The sequence below is a fragment of the Lepidochelys kempii genome, chromosome 7 (genome assembly GCF_965140265.1).
Source record: "Lepidochelys kempii isolate rLepKem1 chromosome 7, rLepKem1.hap2, whole genome shotgun sequence".
Taxonomy (NCBI): domain Eukaryota; kingdom Metazoa; phylum Chordata; order Testudines; family Cheloniidae; genus Lepidochelys; species Lepidochelys kempii.
Window position 1 is genome coordinate 121,850,880 of NC_133262.1, and position 18,391 is coordinate 121,869,270.

An 18,391-nucleotide genomic window follows, 5' to 3' on the forward strand; every position below is an offset into this window, starting at 1 on the left:
GACAAATTGGAGGATTGGGCCAAAAGAAATCTGATGAGGTTCAATGAGGAGAAGTCCAGAGTCCTGCACTTCGGATGGAAGAATCCCATGCACCGCTACAGGCTGGGGACCGACTGGCTAAGCAGCAGTTCTGCAGAAAAGGACCTGGGATTACAGTGGATGAGAAGCTGGATATGAGTCAACAGTGTGCCCTTGTTGCCAAGAAAGCTAACGGCATACTGGGCTGCATTATTTAGTAGGAGCGTTGTCAGCCCATCAAGGGAAGTGATTATTTCCCTCTATTTGGCAGTGATGAGGCCACATCTGGAGTACTGCATCCAGTTTTGGGGCCCCCGCTACAGAAAGGATGTGGACAAATTGGAGAGAGTCCAGCGGAAGGCAACAAAAATGATTAGGGGGCTGGGGCATGCGCCTTATGAGGAGAGGCTGCGGGAACTGGGGTTATTTAGTTTGCAGAAGAGAAGAGTGAGAGGGAATTTGATAGCAGCCTTCAACTACCTGCAGGGGGGGTTCCAAGGAGGATGGAGCTAGGCTGTTCTCAGTGGTGGCAGATGACAGAACAAGGAGCAATGGTCTCAAGTTGCAGTGAGGGAGGTCTAGGTTGGATATTAGGAAAAACTATTTCACTAGGAGGGTGGTGAAGCCCTGGAATGGGTTACCTAGGGAGGTGGTGGAATCTCCATCCTTTAGAGGTTTTTAAGGCTCGGCTTGACAAAGCCCTGTCTGGGATGATTTAGTTGGTGTTGGTCCTGCTTTGAGCAGGGAGTTGGACTAGATGACTTCCTGAGGTCTCTTCCAACCGTAATCTTCTATGATTCCAATAGTAAAGCAGTGTGAAAACTGTGTGTGTGATGTTCTGCAGTCCCTGTTGGCTGTTAGCATTCTTCTTACCTCTATGAGTAGAAAGTTTAAATAAGAAAAGGGGGGAGTGCAGGGCTTGATGCAAAATGTGTCCAAATAAGTTCCCAAATCCATAATATGAGGCTAGAGTTGATGGAATGGAGGAACAGTTAAATTCAGTAGCAACTGAACAAAAATCCCAAAGAGGCCATCACACAGGCCTTCTGATAAGCTCATCTCAAGCTAACGAGTCTCTGCAATAGGAAGTAGAAACCTTAAAAAATGAAAGATCAAATGTGTGCTCAAGGCTCTCATATGTATATGTAGTCTTCACAGACTCCAGTGGGGTTGGATAGGTGTAAATGTGCCCTGAGTTTGGTCCTGCTATGTATATAATGAATCCTTTGAATGCAAATAGCATAATTCTGCCAGTGATCACTTAAAAATGATTTTTAAGAGAATGAGAATAGTTACTTTTTTTAACATTGCCAGAAATGTTTAATTGCAAAGAGCCTCATAGACTCCAGCAGAACAACCTTGCACATTGCTGATGAAAGCTGCATGCGGGTGTTTAAAAAAAAAACAACACATGAAAACTAGGGGAAAGATTAATTATCTTAAACAAAAAATGAAAATGCAGTGGATTTAAGTATCCCCTGCCTATGAACTCAGGGATTAAGGTAAGGCTGTGGTCACTCAACCATTCTGCTTCCCTGTGTCAGACTTGTTCATTTTGCTGACCAATCATGGATATTTTTGCCAGGCTAGAGCCAGCACAGCTATGGAGTGTGAAGTGGATTCTGTTCTTACTTTTGTGTCACCAACACACTGTTAATTTTCCCCTCAGCATGGTAAAACTAGGTGTTGATTAAAGCTTGAGGGAATCTTGAGTTAATTGACCCTTTTATGATCATATTCTAAGAACTATAGAGTATGCTATTGTTTTTTTCAGTTTTTCCCTTTACCATCTTGTTTTTCAGGCCAGAAACTCGGGAGCAGTATCCAAATAAATTTATTCAGAGGGATGACACAGAGAGGTTTTACATTCTGAACACGCTGTTCAATCTACCAGGTAAATCCCTAATTAGATACTGTAGGGCTTGATCCTTCATCACGGAAATGAATGGGAGTTTTGCCATTGACTTCCTGACAGCAGATTCGGACCTGTGCAGGTGTGCTTTGAGTTACATGAACACCTCTCTTCCTCCAGACTCCTACCCCAAAAGTTATTTTAATTTATGATGTTTCTCTTGTTTTAAAATTCTGCTTTGTTTCTTTGCAGAGACCTACCTGTTGGCTTGCCTAATAGATTTCTTTACTAACTGTGACAGATATTCTAGGTATGTTTATTGCCTGATTTTATAAAACTAATAGTATAGTGCAGTCTTGAATATATGTTTTAAATAATAGATGCACGGTACAGCACAAAGCTGCTCTACCGAGGTCCAATCTCCCACTAATGTCAATGCGAATTTTTCCATTGACATCACTGGGACTAAGATCAATCCTCTTTAGCTGTTTAATATAAAAGTGAATTCCATGCTGATGTGAAGTGTCTATTAACATCTCTGGAGACTGAAAGCCTAGACAAATTGGATGCAGTAAAGACATTGGCAATGCAGCTCTTCCCTCACACTGTGTCCCTGTCTCAATGCACTGGTTGCCACAACTTTGCTGTGGAGAGACAACCTCTAGATATGAACCTTGTAAATGGTCAGTTTCCATTTCCACTCTGTTCTTGGCGCCTCAGCTAAGACTCCAACAAATAATGCTAAATGAGTTGGAGGTTTGATGACGTGGAAGTTTGTGATCTGAGACCACAAACTTACTACAAACACAGTGGCCCCCAAACAGCCCTCAGATGTCTGTTTTCAATGCCTACCAGTTAGAACTGTATTTGAGCCAGTAACCGAGAGGCGAAACTCCCAAGGCCAATTACCAGAGCCACTTAGATTTCCCATATAGTAGTTTTAACATTTTCATGGCAAAGAACCTTGCTCACTCAAAAGTGAAATATGCTAATGACATGGGTTTGATTAAAAAAACAGATTCACTTAATGAGAGAATTGTCTAAAATATTAAGCCTGGTTTTAATAACTTTAAAGGATACATTTTCCAAACGTTTACAGTAATTTTTGATTTACTGTTCATAGCAAGCTTTTTGAAGCAGGAAATGTACATGTTTTCTTTTTCCTCCATCATGTACATGCATCAGCACCTGTTATCGTGGGGTTGCTCATGAGTGCTGTGCTGTCCATGCTTTTTGGTTTAGAAAAGGAACATTGAGACATATGGGATGGGGGGAGATAAAAATCAATATTTACATGGGCTTGCAAAGAGGTGCATGTTTAAAATGGTAGGTTACATTTTGAACTCGCAAACCTGGATGCAACTGCATGAATGATTCACATGATATGAAATGATACCAGGTATTACATTCTTGGAAAGTAAAGGTTAAACACATATGCAGTTTTTCCCAAGAACACAGGAATTGCCATTCTGGATCAGATCAGTGGTCCAGCTGGTCCAGTATCCTATCTCTGAAAATGGCCAGTACCCTCTAGTGGACAATTATGGAATAATTTGCCCATAATAGAGTTTCTTCTTAATACGCATCTGTTAATGGAATACGCATCTGTTAATGGTTGGCTTATGCCCAAAAGCATAAGGTTTAATATCCAATATATAGTATAAAATCCTCTTTTGAATCTTACTTATGTAAAATCTTGGCCTTAGTGGTATCTTGTGGTGGTGAGTTCCACAGGATAATTATGCACTGTGATATAAAAAAGCAACGTTACCTTTTATCAGTGTTAAATGTGTTGACTTTGAATTTCATTGAATATCTCCTTTTTCTTGGGTTATGAAAGAGGATAGTCAGCAACACTTAATTTACTTTATTAGGTTAATCTTTTTGTATACCTGTATCCTGTCCTCTCTTATTTATCACCTGTTTAAACTATAGTCCCAGTCTATCAATCACTCCTGAAATGGAAATATTTCCATGTCCGTAATCATTATGTACTTACTATTCCATTAGTGTTAGGAGGGAGAAACTAGAGTCGCAGTCACAAAAACCTGAAATACCACATTACTGGTGCATGGTCCAGAGACGGGAATCTGCTTCCTGAAGTTCTGAATGAATACCACATTTGGGTAACACACATCTCTAATGCTGCTGTATATACCAAGTCTGTGCAGATAGACTCCATTAACTGGAAACTATTTACAGGGGCATTCTCTCAATCCCAGCACCCATGACGGAATAAAAGAGGAAATCGTGAATACAAATTGGGAATACAAGCTTTGTCTGTCAGATATATTGCGCTATCTTGTCTCCCTGGTTGCTCCTTAATCACAGAGGTCCTGTGGTATATGCACACTTCTTACTGGCTGCTGTTCTTTATCTGACATATCTGATCTCTCTTCTTTCCTCATAGCTGTGAAACAGGGTTTAAAGATGGAGACCTCTTTATGTCGTTCAGGAGTATGTTCCAGGATGTCAGAGATGCTGTTGACTGGGTTCATTACCAGGTGATTGGAACTCCTTGGGATTTTTTATTAGTCATTAATTGAACTACACCTGTCTTTAACTCTTGAATGGAAGCAGTTAATATGTGACTATATCCCTGTAAAAGAAACCTATTTTGCCATTTAGTGACCAAATATGTGAATGGTACAGGACTACACCCTTGGGGATAATGATTACCTCTCTCATTACATAAGAGAATCCCTCTGTCCTTCTATCTCATCCAATCCTCATTTTCCTTACCTATAATTAACAAGCGATGTAAAGATTGCACCATGAACCATATTTGCATTTTATACCATGTATTGAAGTTATGGACTGTTAATTTTTGCAGTATTGATTTTATTGTACATCTACTCTAGAGTGTTAATTGCTTTATGCTGCTAGGAAGCTGTTTGTGCTGGATGGAGAATTTCATAAGTTTTGATCCTCTACTTAGTGCAGCGGGCAACCCAATTTTATATACACAAACATATATACTTATGCTATTTGGGTTTCCTGATCAATAACATTTGTAAATATGGCAGCTGAGTGCCTGATTCTGCTTCCTTTACTCCCAGGAAGAGTCCCATAATGAGTAGGATGGAGCACTTTCGTATTATTTGATCACATTTTATGCTTCAGGTTGTCGTCTGATTTCTACAAGATTCAGAAGGGAATTTTTCATATAGAGTTTTGCACAATTGACCAGATGCTTTGTGGTGGGTTTTACCTTCTACTGAAGCTCTAGATCACTGCTGGAGACAGGAGATCAATGGTCTGATCTGGTATGGCAATCTATATTAGTTTCTGTTTCTATCACATTCCTTCCTGAAAGGGTTGAAATGATGTTAAAGTGGATTATTCACCTCTAAGATTACCACCAGAGTAGGGGACTGCATGGCTCATAGGATTTGTGCTTTGTCTCTGAGTCACCCATTCAGATTCATTCCTGGTTTGTATTTTTACAGGGCTTTGACAGTGTGGAAGTTGGAGATAAACTGATGTGTGTAAGATCATTAAGCCCAGCATCTCATGGAGTTCTGTTATTTCTATTTCAGGGAACCCTCAAGGAAAAGACACTTGAGAATCTGGAGAAGTATGTGGTGAAAGATGTAAGTGTGGGGTTACTTTGCTGTGCTGTGGGACATACTGTATTGAGAACACAAGCAGGAAGCGTGGGGAAAGGAGTAAACCTGTTGATTTGTTTGACTGAATTAGAAAACTGGTAAGCCTGGTTTCCATTGTAACAACCAAAGACAAAGTGGAAAGTGCAGATCCGGCCTGGGTCCCAACCCAATAATCCACATGGCTAGGTTTCATCCACACATCTATTGAACAGATTACAAAAGCTAGAGGAGAATTTAACACATGATGGAGGTGAGGATGTTGGTGAGGCACATGCAGACTCCACGGGTGGGGAAGGGGACTGTTCCTTTTACCTGGCTGTTCTTTTAGCACCATAAACCACAGAGATGCAGCTCTGTTGACCTCAGCTTCAGAAGAGACTGAGAGCTTTTCCAGACAGAAGTATTGATATAGCCAGCCCCTGAAAGAGGCATGAGGGGGAGGGGAAATTCCAAGAAACCTTCCAATCTCTCAAACTTCCCTCTAAAGTGAGTGCAATGTCTGTCCTAGGAAAGCCGAAACTGTTCACGCCTTCCTGCTTTCGGACTGCCTTTGAAGGAAGTGTGAGAGCTGCAAGTGAGCATTCTGCAGCCAGTCTCCATGAGTAGGCCCCGTGTACAGGAACTCCTCGCTTAACGTTGTAGTTCTGTTCCTGAAAAATGCGACTTTAAGCGAAACGATGTTAAGCGAATCCAATTCCCCCATAAGAATTAATGTAAATGGGGGGGGGTTAGGTTCCAGGGAAATTTTTTTCACCAGACAAAAGACTATATTATGTGTGTCTACACACACACTGTAAGTTTTAAAGAAACAATTTAATACTGGTACACAGTGATGATGATTGTGAAGCTTGGTTGAGGTGAAGACAGAGGGTGGGATATTTCCCAGGGAATGCCTTACTGCTAAATGATGAACTAGCAATTGGCTGAGCCCTCAAGGGTTAACTCGTTGTTAATGTAGACTCACACTCTACAAGGCAGCATGAATGGAGGGAGGGAAGACAGCATGGCAGACAGAGACATACACCCTGTGCGTGTGAGAGAGAGAGATGCACATTGCTCCTTTAAGTACGCTGACCCCACTCTTAAGTACACTGCCTTTTTAAGTTAATCAGCAAGCTGAGATGGCAGCTGCTGCAACGAAGCTCCCTCTGTCCTGAGCCCTGTCCTGTGTCCCCCCGCTCTATGGAAGATGGGGTAAGCGGGATGCAGGAGCAGGGGGGAGGGGGACACCCTGACATTAGCCCTCCTCTTCCCCTTCCCCTCCCCCCCGTACAGCAAGCAGGAGGCTCTGGAGAGCAGCTCCAAGGCAGCGGGCAGGAGCAGCACATGGCAATGGGGGGACGTACAGCTGAACTGCTGGCAATTGGTAGCCTGTTGGGTAGCTGCCGCACAAGGAACTTAGGGGAGCGGGGAGCTGATCGGGGGGCTGCCGGCCCACCCTGGTTCCAAGCCCCCACCAGCTCACTACAACGGGCTGCTCTTCCTGTAAGCAGTGGACAAAGCAGGTGGCTGCCAAACCACATTATAAGGGAGCATTGCACAACTTCAAAAGAGCTTGTTCCCTAATTGATTAGCAACGTAACAACAAAACAACGTTAACTGGGACGACTTTAAGTGAGGAGTTCCTGTATAGTAAAAACTTATCTGAATGTCATTTGGTTTCAAGTACTGATACCAGCCAGTCCACATTATGGAGTCATTGCCTGCCTGCAATGTTTCATTTTAAAGTAATTAACCAGTCTAGTTACCTGTCTGCAAGCTGCTTTGGAAACTTCTGTTTTGGGGTAGTTGATCACTTGTAATTTACCCATGGCTGAATTAGGATTTATAACTTGTTAATAAAAACAGCTCCAGACTCAAACTCACTCTAACTTTGGTGTTCGAATTATGGCACATCCCTACCTGTAGACTTGGGTGTTCAAACCTTCTACCGAAGGGCTCATTTTGGTAATTTACCAGGAGCCCAAGGGCCACATCCAGTTTGTCCGAAGTGGAGCTGGTAGTCGGTGAGCATGCTACAGTGTGTGAAGTGCCACTGAACTGTTTAATATCATCAAGGGGAGCTCAGGGTCTGTGAGCACCTGTGGACACAGTTAAAGATACCCATTTACATTTCTTCCACTCTTTTCATTTCTGCAGGCAAGGAAGTTTTCCTGATGCTGTTGCCAATTTCAATGTATTGTCTTGCAAGCATGATTTTAAGTAAGGCTTGTTTTTCCCAGTGGTAAAGTGTCTGTAATCCTTGCGTGTCATTTTAGGGGAAAATGCCATTACTGCTCCGCCGCATGAATGAGGTTGGAAAGGTGTTTCTTGCCACAAACAGTGACTATAAATACACAGATGTAAGTGCTGCTGAAATACTTGGATTTGCGTAGAACTTAATGAAGAAAAACTGGATATTCATTTTCATACATTTTCTGGTTTTAGTATGACAACTTTGAGTGTATTCTATATAGTTCCTGAGTGAGAGGTAGTGTGATTTAGGGATTAAAACAGAGGACTGGATTTCAAAACTCTTGAGTTTTATTCCAGGCTCTGATACTAATTTATAGCGTGACCTGGGGCAAATCAGTTACCTCATCTGTGTCTCAATCTCTCAGCAGATGAAAAGTGCTGGATAAATGCAATGTATTTTTATTTTTAAAACTAGTAGCCTCCAAAATGCAAAACTTTCACTATAGTCAAACTGTTCTGATGCATACATGAAGGCATCAGACAATCCTGAATCTGTGATCAAGTGACAGTCCAATAACTTTTGAACCATCAAGGCTAGAGGGCTAGAAATTGGTGCTTTATCTGGGTGGAGAGAAGCTGGAAATTACCTCTTTTTAGTGGTGCAAGGCGTTTCTTTAAAGCCCTGGGAAATCGCAATATATCACAGCATTATTATGCATAAAAAGCTTACAGATCATTTTAAAGGTCTCTAAAATATAGATTCATAGATACTAAGGTCAAAAGGGACCATTATGATCATCTAGTCTGACCTCCTGCACCACGCAGGCCACAGAATTTCACCCACTCACTCCTGCGAAAAACTTCTCACCTATGTCTGAGCTATTGAAGTCCTCAAATCGTGATTTAAAGACTTCAAGGAGCAGAGAATCCTCCATCAAGTGACCCGTGCCCCATGCTACAGAGGCAGGCGAAAAACCTCCAGGGCCTCTTCCAATCTGCCCTGGAGGAAAATTCCTTCCCGACCCCAAATATGGCTATCAGCTAAACCCTGAGCATTTGGGCAAGATTCACCAGCCAGATACTACAGAAAATTCTTTCCTGGGCAACTCAGATCCCACCCCATCTAACATCCCATCACAGGCCATTAGGCCTATTTACCATGAATATTTAATTACCAAAACCATGTTATCCCATCATACCATCTCCTCCATAAACTTATCGAGTTTAATCTTAAAGCCAGATAGATCTTTTGCCCCCACTATTTCCCTTGGAAGGCTATTCCAAAAATTCACTCCTCTGATGGTTAGAAACCGTCGTCTAATTTCAAGTCTAAACTTCCTGGTGGCCAGTTTATATCCATTTGTTCTTGTGTCCACATTGGTACTGAGCTTAAATAATTCCTCTCCCTCTCCGGTATTTATCCCTCTGATATATTTATAGAGAGCAATCATATCTCCCCTCAACCTTATTTTAGTTAGGCTAAACTAGCCAAGCTCCTTGAGTCTCCTTTCATAAGACAAGTTTTCCATTCCTCGGATCATCCTAGTAGCCCTTCTCTGTAGTGTGCAGATTTTGAAGGCAAATCTATTCTTTGATTATAAAAATTACTGTTTTATCTCCAACTGATGTGTTTTATTAACTTTGTTCCCAAATTGTAATAAATCTAATGCCAAAATTGACAGTAAATTGTAAAACTAAAAAAGTTATGTAATCTGAAAAGGTGGAGACTGAGAAGTATGCTGTTATAAACTACACAAATGTATATTTTAAAATCCTAATTTTGTCTTTCAGAAAATTATGACTTATTTGTTTGATTTTCCACATGGACCAAAGGTATGTGACTCTAGGACTGCTGTTTTACTAGAAATTAATGCACGTAATTATCTCTGTGTAGCATAATAGGATTGTAATCCTGGTTCATGGACTGCATGGGGATTAGCAGGTATAATTAAAACGCAGTTGCTGTTTAGTTTCCTTATTTACACAGAATCAAATCCAAATATAAATAGAACATTTAGAGAGCTATTGTCAGCTGTTTTAAAACAAGAATCCTTAATAACAACATATTTCAGAGTAGCAGCTGTGTTAGTCTGTATCCACAAAAAGAAAAGGAGTACTCATGGCACCTTAGAGACTAACAAATTTATTTGAGCATAAGCTTTCGCGAGCAGGAGAGTGAATTTGTGTGGGGGGGTGGAGGGTGAGAAAACCTGGATTTGTGCTGGAAATGTCCCACCTGTTGATCACTTTAGATAAGCTATTACCAGCAGGACAGTGGGGTGGGAGGAGGTATTGTTTCATGATTTCTGTGTGTATATAAAGTCTGCTGCAGTTTCCACGGTAAACATCTGATGAAGTGAGCTGTAGCTCACGAAAGCTCATGCTCAAATAAATTGGTTAGTCTCTAAGGTGCCACAAGTACTCCTTTTCTTTTTGCGAATACAGACTAACACGGCTGTTCCTCTGAAACCTTAATTATTTTCATGTGCCTGTCAACACTGCACCTGGGCGCATGTCACAGTATCAGTATCAGCCCCAGTCAGATTCCACTGGGGTTTATTTATAATCTGCTTTCCTAAATTTCTCTACAGTGGAATTTCTCTTGGATGTAGTATTTTTCGCTTTCTCCTGTAAACTGTAGTGTTTCTTGGTGATGTTAAATACCTGTCATGTTGGACCCAGAGGTGGCTGTATTTCTGCAGTGTATGGAGTGATTCCTCGATATATAGTTTATGAAAGCGTTCTGGGATCCTTCAGGATGAAAGGTGCAATAAATATAGCAGCTTGTATCCTAAAGTGTATCAGTGATTTGAGAAGAAGAGGCTGAAGGCAACGGACGCTTTTATGGTTCTTGTTTCTTCCTTTCCTAGCCTGGAAGCTCTCATCAGCCATGGCAGTCCTACTTTGACCTAATCCTAGTGGATGCACGAAAACCCCTATTTTTTGGAGAAGGCACAGTATTGCGACAAGTGGACACTGTAAGTACTGCATACGGAGCACACTTACCCACGTGGTTTCTTTAGGCAGCTTGGAACAGGAACTGGACCTTTTTTAGACTGGACTCTGCATTGAAATTCATGGAAGGCATTGGGCTGGAGTTTGCTTTTAGTTACACCCGGTCAGCCTCATTGCTGTCAGAGATGTGTGTCTCACGGGCAAACCTGAGTCCTTCCTAGCTAAATTAGAATACAGCAAACTGTGTATTGAGAAGAGTGAAACACAAAACCCCTCCATGGGAGTGAAAGCTGCCTCCAGTCTCCCAGGGAGAGACAGGGGTCCGAGAGAAGGAAGAATTAGGAAAAACCAGACAGAAAAGATCCACCACACCAGTTGCCCGTCACTAAAGTGATTTATTTCCTCTTCTGTACAGGTTACTGGCAAGTTGAAGATTGGTACCTACACAGGCCCTCTGCAGCATGGCATCGTCTATTCAGGCGGTAAAGCGAGAACAATCTCATGTATATTGTATAATGAGCATAAACAGAGATTTAGCTTCTCAGCCTACTGGCATAATCTGGGGTTGTCAGGTTAATCTCTGGTAGTGTTTCTGATAGGCAAGCCCTTCAGTGTAACCTGCTGGACCTGCTCATCATCCAGTATTGTGCAAGGATTTTAAAGGGCATGGGAGTGCTCTGGCTGCTTTAGCACACTTGGGACTCAGCTGTTTTCATACTGTAATGCCATGTTCAGCCACTTGCCAGGTGCCCCCAGAATCCTCTGCCCAGTTTGCATGTTGCTTCAAAGGAAGGGCAATGGGAATGAGGGTGATGGCTTACACAGCTCTTCTGACACATGAAAAGGATCTGGCTCATTCATTTCAGTGGAAGATGAGAGCCAGCACTGACCACCCTAGATACTGCCCACAGTCTGGGAACCACAGCACTGAGTACTTTGTGAAGGCATTCCTGTAGTGCAAATAGCTGCAAGTGCTTGGCTACTGTTGTGATGTGCTAATATGGAGCAGACTGGGGCTTTGGGGAGACCCCAAAGGATGCTGCTTTCTGGGCCAGTGGAGATAATACACTTGGCAAAGATGGTTTCTGGGAAGAGATGGCCAACTTGCTGTGTCTGTAGCCCACAGCTCCCTGTGTCTTGGCTGTCAGTGTATGCTCTGTGAGTAGCTGCAATTACTGGACACTTGTGTTTTTGCACTGTAGTGACAGGCATGTGCCTGAGTTGTGAGCTTCAGAAATGTGAGAAATCTTTCCCTTCATTTCACAATTGCTGACCCATCCTGTTTTCATTCCCTCTCAGGTTCCTCGGATACTATCTGTGACCTGCTGGGGGCTAAGGGCAAAGACATTTTGTACATTGGAGACCACATCTTTGGAGACATCCTAAAGTCCAAGAAACGTCAGGGCTGGAGGACCTTCCTGGTGATTCCCGAACTAGCCCAGGAGCTGCATGTCTGGACTGACAAAAGCTGTACGAAACTAGGCAACCACTGGCCAGGTTTTGCTGTCACTTCACTTGTGCAGCAACATTGACCTCACTGCGGCTGGTCTATTGTAACTGAGGGGAGATTTTAGCACTATTTCTCAAGATTGCATTGTTTGTATGGTGTCGAGGGGAAAAGCTGGGGCAGGGTTTAGAGGGGCTCTATGACAGTATGCATCTGCCTTTGTTTCTTTTTTTCCTGAGATCTTCCCCTTGCTTTTGGCATCTGTGTTAGGGGCTGATGCAGTCCTGTTACCCAAGGGAAAGGATTGGACTACTTGCTCAGCCTCTCAGACCACAGTCCTGGCTGTTGCTGACACTGGCATCTCTTTGCGAGGATGGATCTAGGCCTTTTGCACTTGGGCACAGTGGAGGGGAATTAAATTTCCAGTTGCATTGTGTATTAAAATGAGCTCTACATGGCATGGATAGAAGTTGTGATCTGATGGGCTAAAGTGTTCCAAACCCATGTAATTTTTTCTAATAAGCCACACCTCTTTCACTGACTGGATCAGTATGTCCCTGAAGTGACCAAATGGTCACTTCTCAAAAATCTTGTTAGAAAATGGTTTGTTGTTCATTAAAAAGTATGTTAGCAGATTATGTTCTTCTTATCATGGTGTCTGATCTCCTGACGCTGTCCCTCTCTGGAGGAAGTTCCAGTTAATTAAGAGGGAGGGCTGCTTTCTCAGCTCACCCCCTCACGCCACTACTCTCCCCCTTCTCTTCCTCCATTGGCATCTCAGTCAAAGTGGTGCCTGAATCCCCTCCTGAGCCTCAAGCACTAACAGATCTCTGCTGTCACTGGGCTAGCTCCTTTGCTGGTGAGGTGCTTGCAGGGCAGAAGCAATGAGGATCTCATTTGTTGTGTTTAATTGTGTAGCTGCGGAGTAACAGTGGAACAGCAGTGCTCTTAAAAAGCTTAAAAACTCATTGTTTACTTATCCATGATGTAAAGTTGCAGGGCAGATTAGGACAAGGAAGGCAGGGGATCGGGGAGGTGTGAGGTCAGAGCAGGGGGAAGTCTGAGGTGAAAGCAGCTCCCATGTTTAATTCCTAGGATAAGCAAAGATCCCATTCTCCCATGGGTGGAACACAGCAGCTCAGCAGTATCATAGAGGAACTAGCGTAGCATTAGTCGCAGTATTGGACTAGCGGGGTCACCATGCTGCTCTCCTTACACCTCAATTTATTTGGGACCTAGCCTCGTTCCGTTCAGCTGCAGACAGCAGCAGGACTCACAACACAGAACAGAACTGCCTTCAGTGTAGAACCATTTCAATGGCCCTGTCCTGCAGCCCTGCTCAGACGCATTGCCCCGTTGATGTCAAAGGAATTACTTATATAAAACTGCAGGTGTGGGCCCTAAAGCAGCAGGGATCAGTCCCAGAAAGCAAGTCCTGAGCCCTGCCAGGCCTGCACGGTGTGCATTCAACTCTTTAGCTGAACCCATCTACATTAGACACCTGTTTCTCGCCATGTCAGCCCGAGCAATTGCGCACTCTGTTTTATTTTCCATTCCTGGCCACAGCTGCCTCCTATGAGAAGTGCTGGAAATGTGATGCTTTTGGCACTTTCAGGTTTAGCCCTCTGACCCTCTTTCTTCTCTTTTATGGAATTATTCAGCCCTTTTTGAAGAGCTGCAGAGTCTGGACATTTTCTTGGCGGAGCTGTACAAGTGAGTATTCCAACATTTGTATAATAATTTCCTACCCCACATAGCAGCTGTCATTTGAAGATCTTAATGCACTTTTGTAAATATTAGATAATGAATCCCAGCAAGTCCCCTCTAAGTTAGGTAAGCAGTATCCTCTTTTTACACATGGGGAAACTGAGGCACACAATGGTTATGACTTGCTCAAGGTCACATAATGAGTCTGTGGCACAGCCAGGAGTTGATCTCAGGAGTCCTGACTCCTAATAATCCTGGGTTCTACCCACAAAGCTAGCCTTCTTTCCTCTGTAGACCATACTTCCTAACTGAAAAATACCCTAAACCTCCTAGTTTTCTAAATGTTTTCAAACAACGTTGTGTAATTTTTCTTCTATAACCAGGCATTTGGACAGTAGCAGCAATGAACGGCCTGACATCAGTTCCATCCAAAAACGTATTAAGGTATCAGTTATAAAAACACCTTTTCACACTGTATACTGGGATCACTTCCCTCAGCACTAAAATGCAGCAGCATTACACAATAGCTTTCATAGGCAGGGAAGTATATCACGTTCAACTGAAATTAAAAAGGAGCTTTAGGTAGACAGAAGGTTGTTACCCCAGTTAGAATTTGGCCAGGTCATTGGGGTAGCACCTGCCCTGTTAGGGAGAATGCCCTGGTCAAGACCTTGGTTTTATGCCTGATCTAAGAAGCATAGTGCCACTTGGTACCATTCTGGGGCACTGATTCCATATTGACTCAGATGGGCCGCCTGTTGGCTGTCTGTCACCACCTCCTACAGCATTCTTGGTGTTCCCTGGAAGTTTCCCATCTACTGATCAGGCAAACCCTGTTCAGATGACATCACAGCCTGGTGGGATGGCTGCAGCTATGATGAAATGTCATTGATTCCAGTACAGCTTTCCCCTCCATTAGATGTGAAGATGGATGCAGTGTGGTCTCGCTATTAGAACACACACAGCCTGTTAAGTGCCCCTCTATTCTGAGACCCCAGCAGAAACTGAGCAGCCCAGGAACTCAGAATGTCCCAATTACGTGACAATCTTTTCCCAGTCTCTCTGCTGGAGTTTGCGTTGCTCTCTGGCCAGAGCATTGAATCTGCCTTTTGCTTGTAGAAAGTGACTCACGACATGGACATGTGCTATGGGATGATGGGAAGCCTGTTCCGTAGTGGCTCACGACAGACCCTCTTTGCCAGCCAGGTGATGCGTTATGCAGATCTCTATGCAGCATCTTTCATCAACCTCCTGTACTATCCGTTCAGCTACCTCTTCAGAGCCGCCCACGTACTGGTGAGTTGTAACCCACTGAGAAATCAGCAGCAGTCCTGACAGGCAAATGCCATCAGAACTGTCTAGTGTGTGATGTTGGCAGAACCAGATAAACACTATTAAGGACTTGGGGACATCACTACTGTAGTGCAGAAGAGATAGGAAACTCAAATTCTCATATTATGGCTTGGAGGCACTTAAGCTTGTTATGGAGGTATCTGAGCTCTTTAGTGGAGGGTGATCGACTCCTGCTTGTTAGGATGGCATTGGCCACCCCGAAAGCTGTCCACCTTCCCAGCCAGAAACAGTAATGTGGGCTGCTCAGTGGGGATAGAGGAACTATAAAAGAAAAATACTGGTGCTTAGAATAAAGGACCTGGGGATCATCCTCAGAATCACATCTAGAGCAGCATAGAGTTGGGGATGCATGCAGTGATGCAACAAGACGTACAGAGGGATAACACTGGATCTAGTTACCAGTTTTGCTGTTCTCCACACTGGCTTTCCTATGGGAGAGTACCATAGGCTGTAATTAGGCTAATTATTGGCCCTCAGTATTGATGTTGTTGATGATATTAAGGTCAATGTCATGGGCTTGTGCTGTCTTATGAATGATAACGGGCCAATTTGTTCTGAATGGATAGCATGAAAAGTCACTGGCCTTCATCTGTAAGGAGCTAAGTGCTTCAAAGAGTAGTGAAAACGATTTCACTAGGTTCAGGTTTCAGAGTGGCAGCCGTGTTAGTCTGTATTCGCAAAAAGAAAAGGAGGACTAGTGGCACCTTAGAGACTAACTAATTTGGTTATAAATTGGTTAGTCTCTAAGGTGCCACTAATCCTCCTTTTCTTTTCACTAGGTTCACTTTCAGCCCAAAGCCCTCATGCATACCTGTGTTTTCGTATTAGTTCTGTAATGCTACGAGCATACACAGCATGGTGGGGCCTGCTTTCTGGTCACAATCCCAAGGGTACAGCATATTTAACAAACTTCAGGGGCTTGTTTTTCATTAGTATCTGCATATATTGGAGAAATAATAAGAGCATCTGCATGGCTGATCACAGCATTCCTCCTGGGACAATAAGACAGGTCCACTCCTCACTGTTGTTTTTGTATAGATGCCACATGAATCGACGGTGGAGCACATTCATGTGGACATCAATGAAAAGGAGTCACCTCTGGCCACCCGCAACCGCACCTCAGTGGATTTCAAAGATTCCGACTACAAACGGCATCAACTGACCCGGTCAGTCAGTGAAATTAAACCACCTAACCTCTTCCCCCAGACTCCTCAGGAAATCACACATTGCCATGATGAGGATGATGATGAAGAAGAGGAGGAGGAGGAGGAAGAGGAATAGGAAGGAAAAATGGACGCCTCTCTGAAGACAAAACATGATTGTGGCAGTGATGAGCGGGAGTGGATTCCCTTGTTTGGTTCCAGGGGGAATGGGTGTGATTCTTTCAAAGGCACATTTTGAAAGTTTCCAAAAACTTTTTAAAATTAACACTAATCAGGAGGTGCCCCTTGTTTTTAATTTTGCGAATCTGCTCTTTGCAGACAGTTTGAAATGCCAATGAATTCTGCACTACAGGAGATTCTAACAGTGCATTCAGACTGGACTTCACACAAGTGTTATCTACAATGCCTCCCCTGTTACGTATTTGGGATGCTGCATGTTTCCCCCTTTTTCTTCCCATGGGTGCAATTCATTTGGTTTTCATTGAACAGTGTCTTATGAACGGTTTGGAATTTGTACAGTCTCTACAGAGAAGGAAGGATGCAATGGGCCCAGTAGCAGACAAAATGATCTGACAAGAATCCTCCTACTGCAAGTTGTACCACTCTTCTTAATTCTCAGCTTTTTTGGATATAAATTCTCCCCCTACTAAATACTGTATTGTATCCAGGGAAACGTTATGGCTTCCAGCATTGAATTTACCCTCTGCTAAGCACAAGTTTCCCCTTATAAGCTGTTTAATGTTCTAAATTACTCTGGCAATATCTGATTTCACTGGGATTCCGGTACTCACTAGCATTCAGTAGTTTTGGGTTTGTCAGGAAGTCTGTTGTCCTCCCCTTGGTGGATAAAGACTTAATTCTTTTATCATTGACATGGAGTGCATGATTTCGGCTGCGTTTATCAAACACGCTCTCGCCTGCCCCCGCCCGGCTGTATTTTCAACAAGTAGCACTGGAGCTTGAAATCACATCTGTACATCATATGTCAGTTATTTCTCCCCCCAGTTTCTGTTATCTCTCTCTGTCTCTCTGCTTAGCTTTAGGAAAGGAAAGGAAAGCGTCAAAGTGTCCCAAAGATATAAAAGCCAAACAGCCTCTGGAGTGGAAGTGTGTGCTTGAACCACCCATCCTAGCTTGAACTTGGCCCACACTATAGAATCATAGGACCGGAAGGGACCTCGAGAGGGCATCTAGTCCAGTCCCCTGCACTCATGGCAGGACTAAGTATTATCTAGCCCAGCCCTGACAGGCAGGCTGTGTGTGTGTATATATATATATATATGATCATATAATGCAGGGCTAGTCCAACTGTGTGACCCATACAATTCCACAATACAGCTTGCAGCTGCCCCATCTTTCACATGGAGCTGTAGCACATATGATGCAGTCTGCTTCATTTGTCCTGCAAACAGTTCTCAGTGTCCTGTCTGTGCACTTTGGGCCTCCACCTGGTGTTAACTTAAACACAGATTCCCTCCTATGTTACCATTCCCTGTAAGGTGTGGTGGGTGGTACAGCTGTGTTAACCGTGCATTGCCATTTACTACCTGTCATGGGTGTGGTGTAGCTTATTCCAAACTGCCATTCATTTGTGAAAGGTACAGAACAGGGGGCCTGATTTTAAAGAATTAGACCTTTTGGTTCAATCTCATAACTGCATTTGATCTTATGCCAGTGTAACATACGGTGAAAAACAAATCAGCAGGAGGTGCTGGTATGGATGGCCTACAAGTCAATAAACCATGATGGTTCTAGTATTGCTGGCCTATCACGTTGTTTATGCATCACTGCTGGAAGGTGTCCTTGTCGCATCACAGCTGAATGGGGTGAAGGGGAGAGACTTTGCTAGGTACAGAGTTGGCGAGCCAGGAAACCATCAGAGAGTTTGGATTTTCAGGAGGAGATGTCCAGCGCTTTTGTCACTAAGTTTTAAGGAGGGCGGTATCCAGCCTCCTCCTGAAAGGGACTCAGAAGAAGTGTTCAGGGAAAGAAGATGGCAACTTGATTGATTAAAGGGCCCCAAAGAGGTGGGAAATGAGTTTTGGTTTAATTATATTTTTTCAGACCCTAGGGTGTAAGCCAGTAGCAAGTCCTTGCGTACAAAGGGGATGGA

At 43.3% G+C, this 18,391-nt stretch overlaps 1 protein-coding gene across 3 annotated transcripts in view; it reads left to right on the plus strand.

The window, feature by feature from the left end:
• Window positions 1-18,035, plus strand: part of NT5C2 (5'-nucleotidase, cytosolic II) — an 87,297-nt gene extending 69,262 nt beyond the window's left edge. For all 3 annotated transcript variants that reach the window (XM_073354479.1, XM_073354480.1, XM_073354481.1), the window contains 13 exons: window positions 1,821-1,912; window positions 2,123-2,180; window positions 4,281-4,374; window positions 5,410-5,463; window positions 7,737-7,820; window positions 9,445-9,486; window positions 10,524-10,631; window positions 11,024-11,090; window positions 11,908-12,078; window positions 13,717-13,768; window positions 14,146-14,206; window positions 14,882-15,058; window positions 16,154-18,035. In XM_073354479.1, the coding sequence (XP_073210580.1) occupies window positions 1,821-1,912; window positions 2,123-2,180; window positions 4,281-4,374; window positions 5,410-5,463; window positions 7,737-7,820; window positions 9,445-9,486; window positions 10,524-10,631; window positions 11,024-11,090; window positions 11,908-12,078; window positions 13,717-13,768; window positions 14,146-14,206; window positions 14,882-15,058; window positions 16,154-16,396 (1,303 nt within the window). In that variant the 3' untranslated portion in view covers window positions 16,397-18,035. The remainder of the gene's footprint in view (window positions 1-1,820; window positions 1,913-2,122; window positions 2,181-4,280; window positions 4,375-5,409; window positions 5,464-7,736; window positions 7,821-9,444; window positions 9,487-10,523; window positions 10,632-11,023; window positions 11,091-11,907; window positions 12,079-13,716; window positions 13,769-14,145; window positions 14,207-14,881; window positions 15,059-16,153) is intronic.
• The last annotated feature ends 356 nt before the right edge of the window (window positions 18,036-18,391 follow it).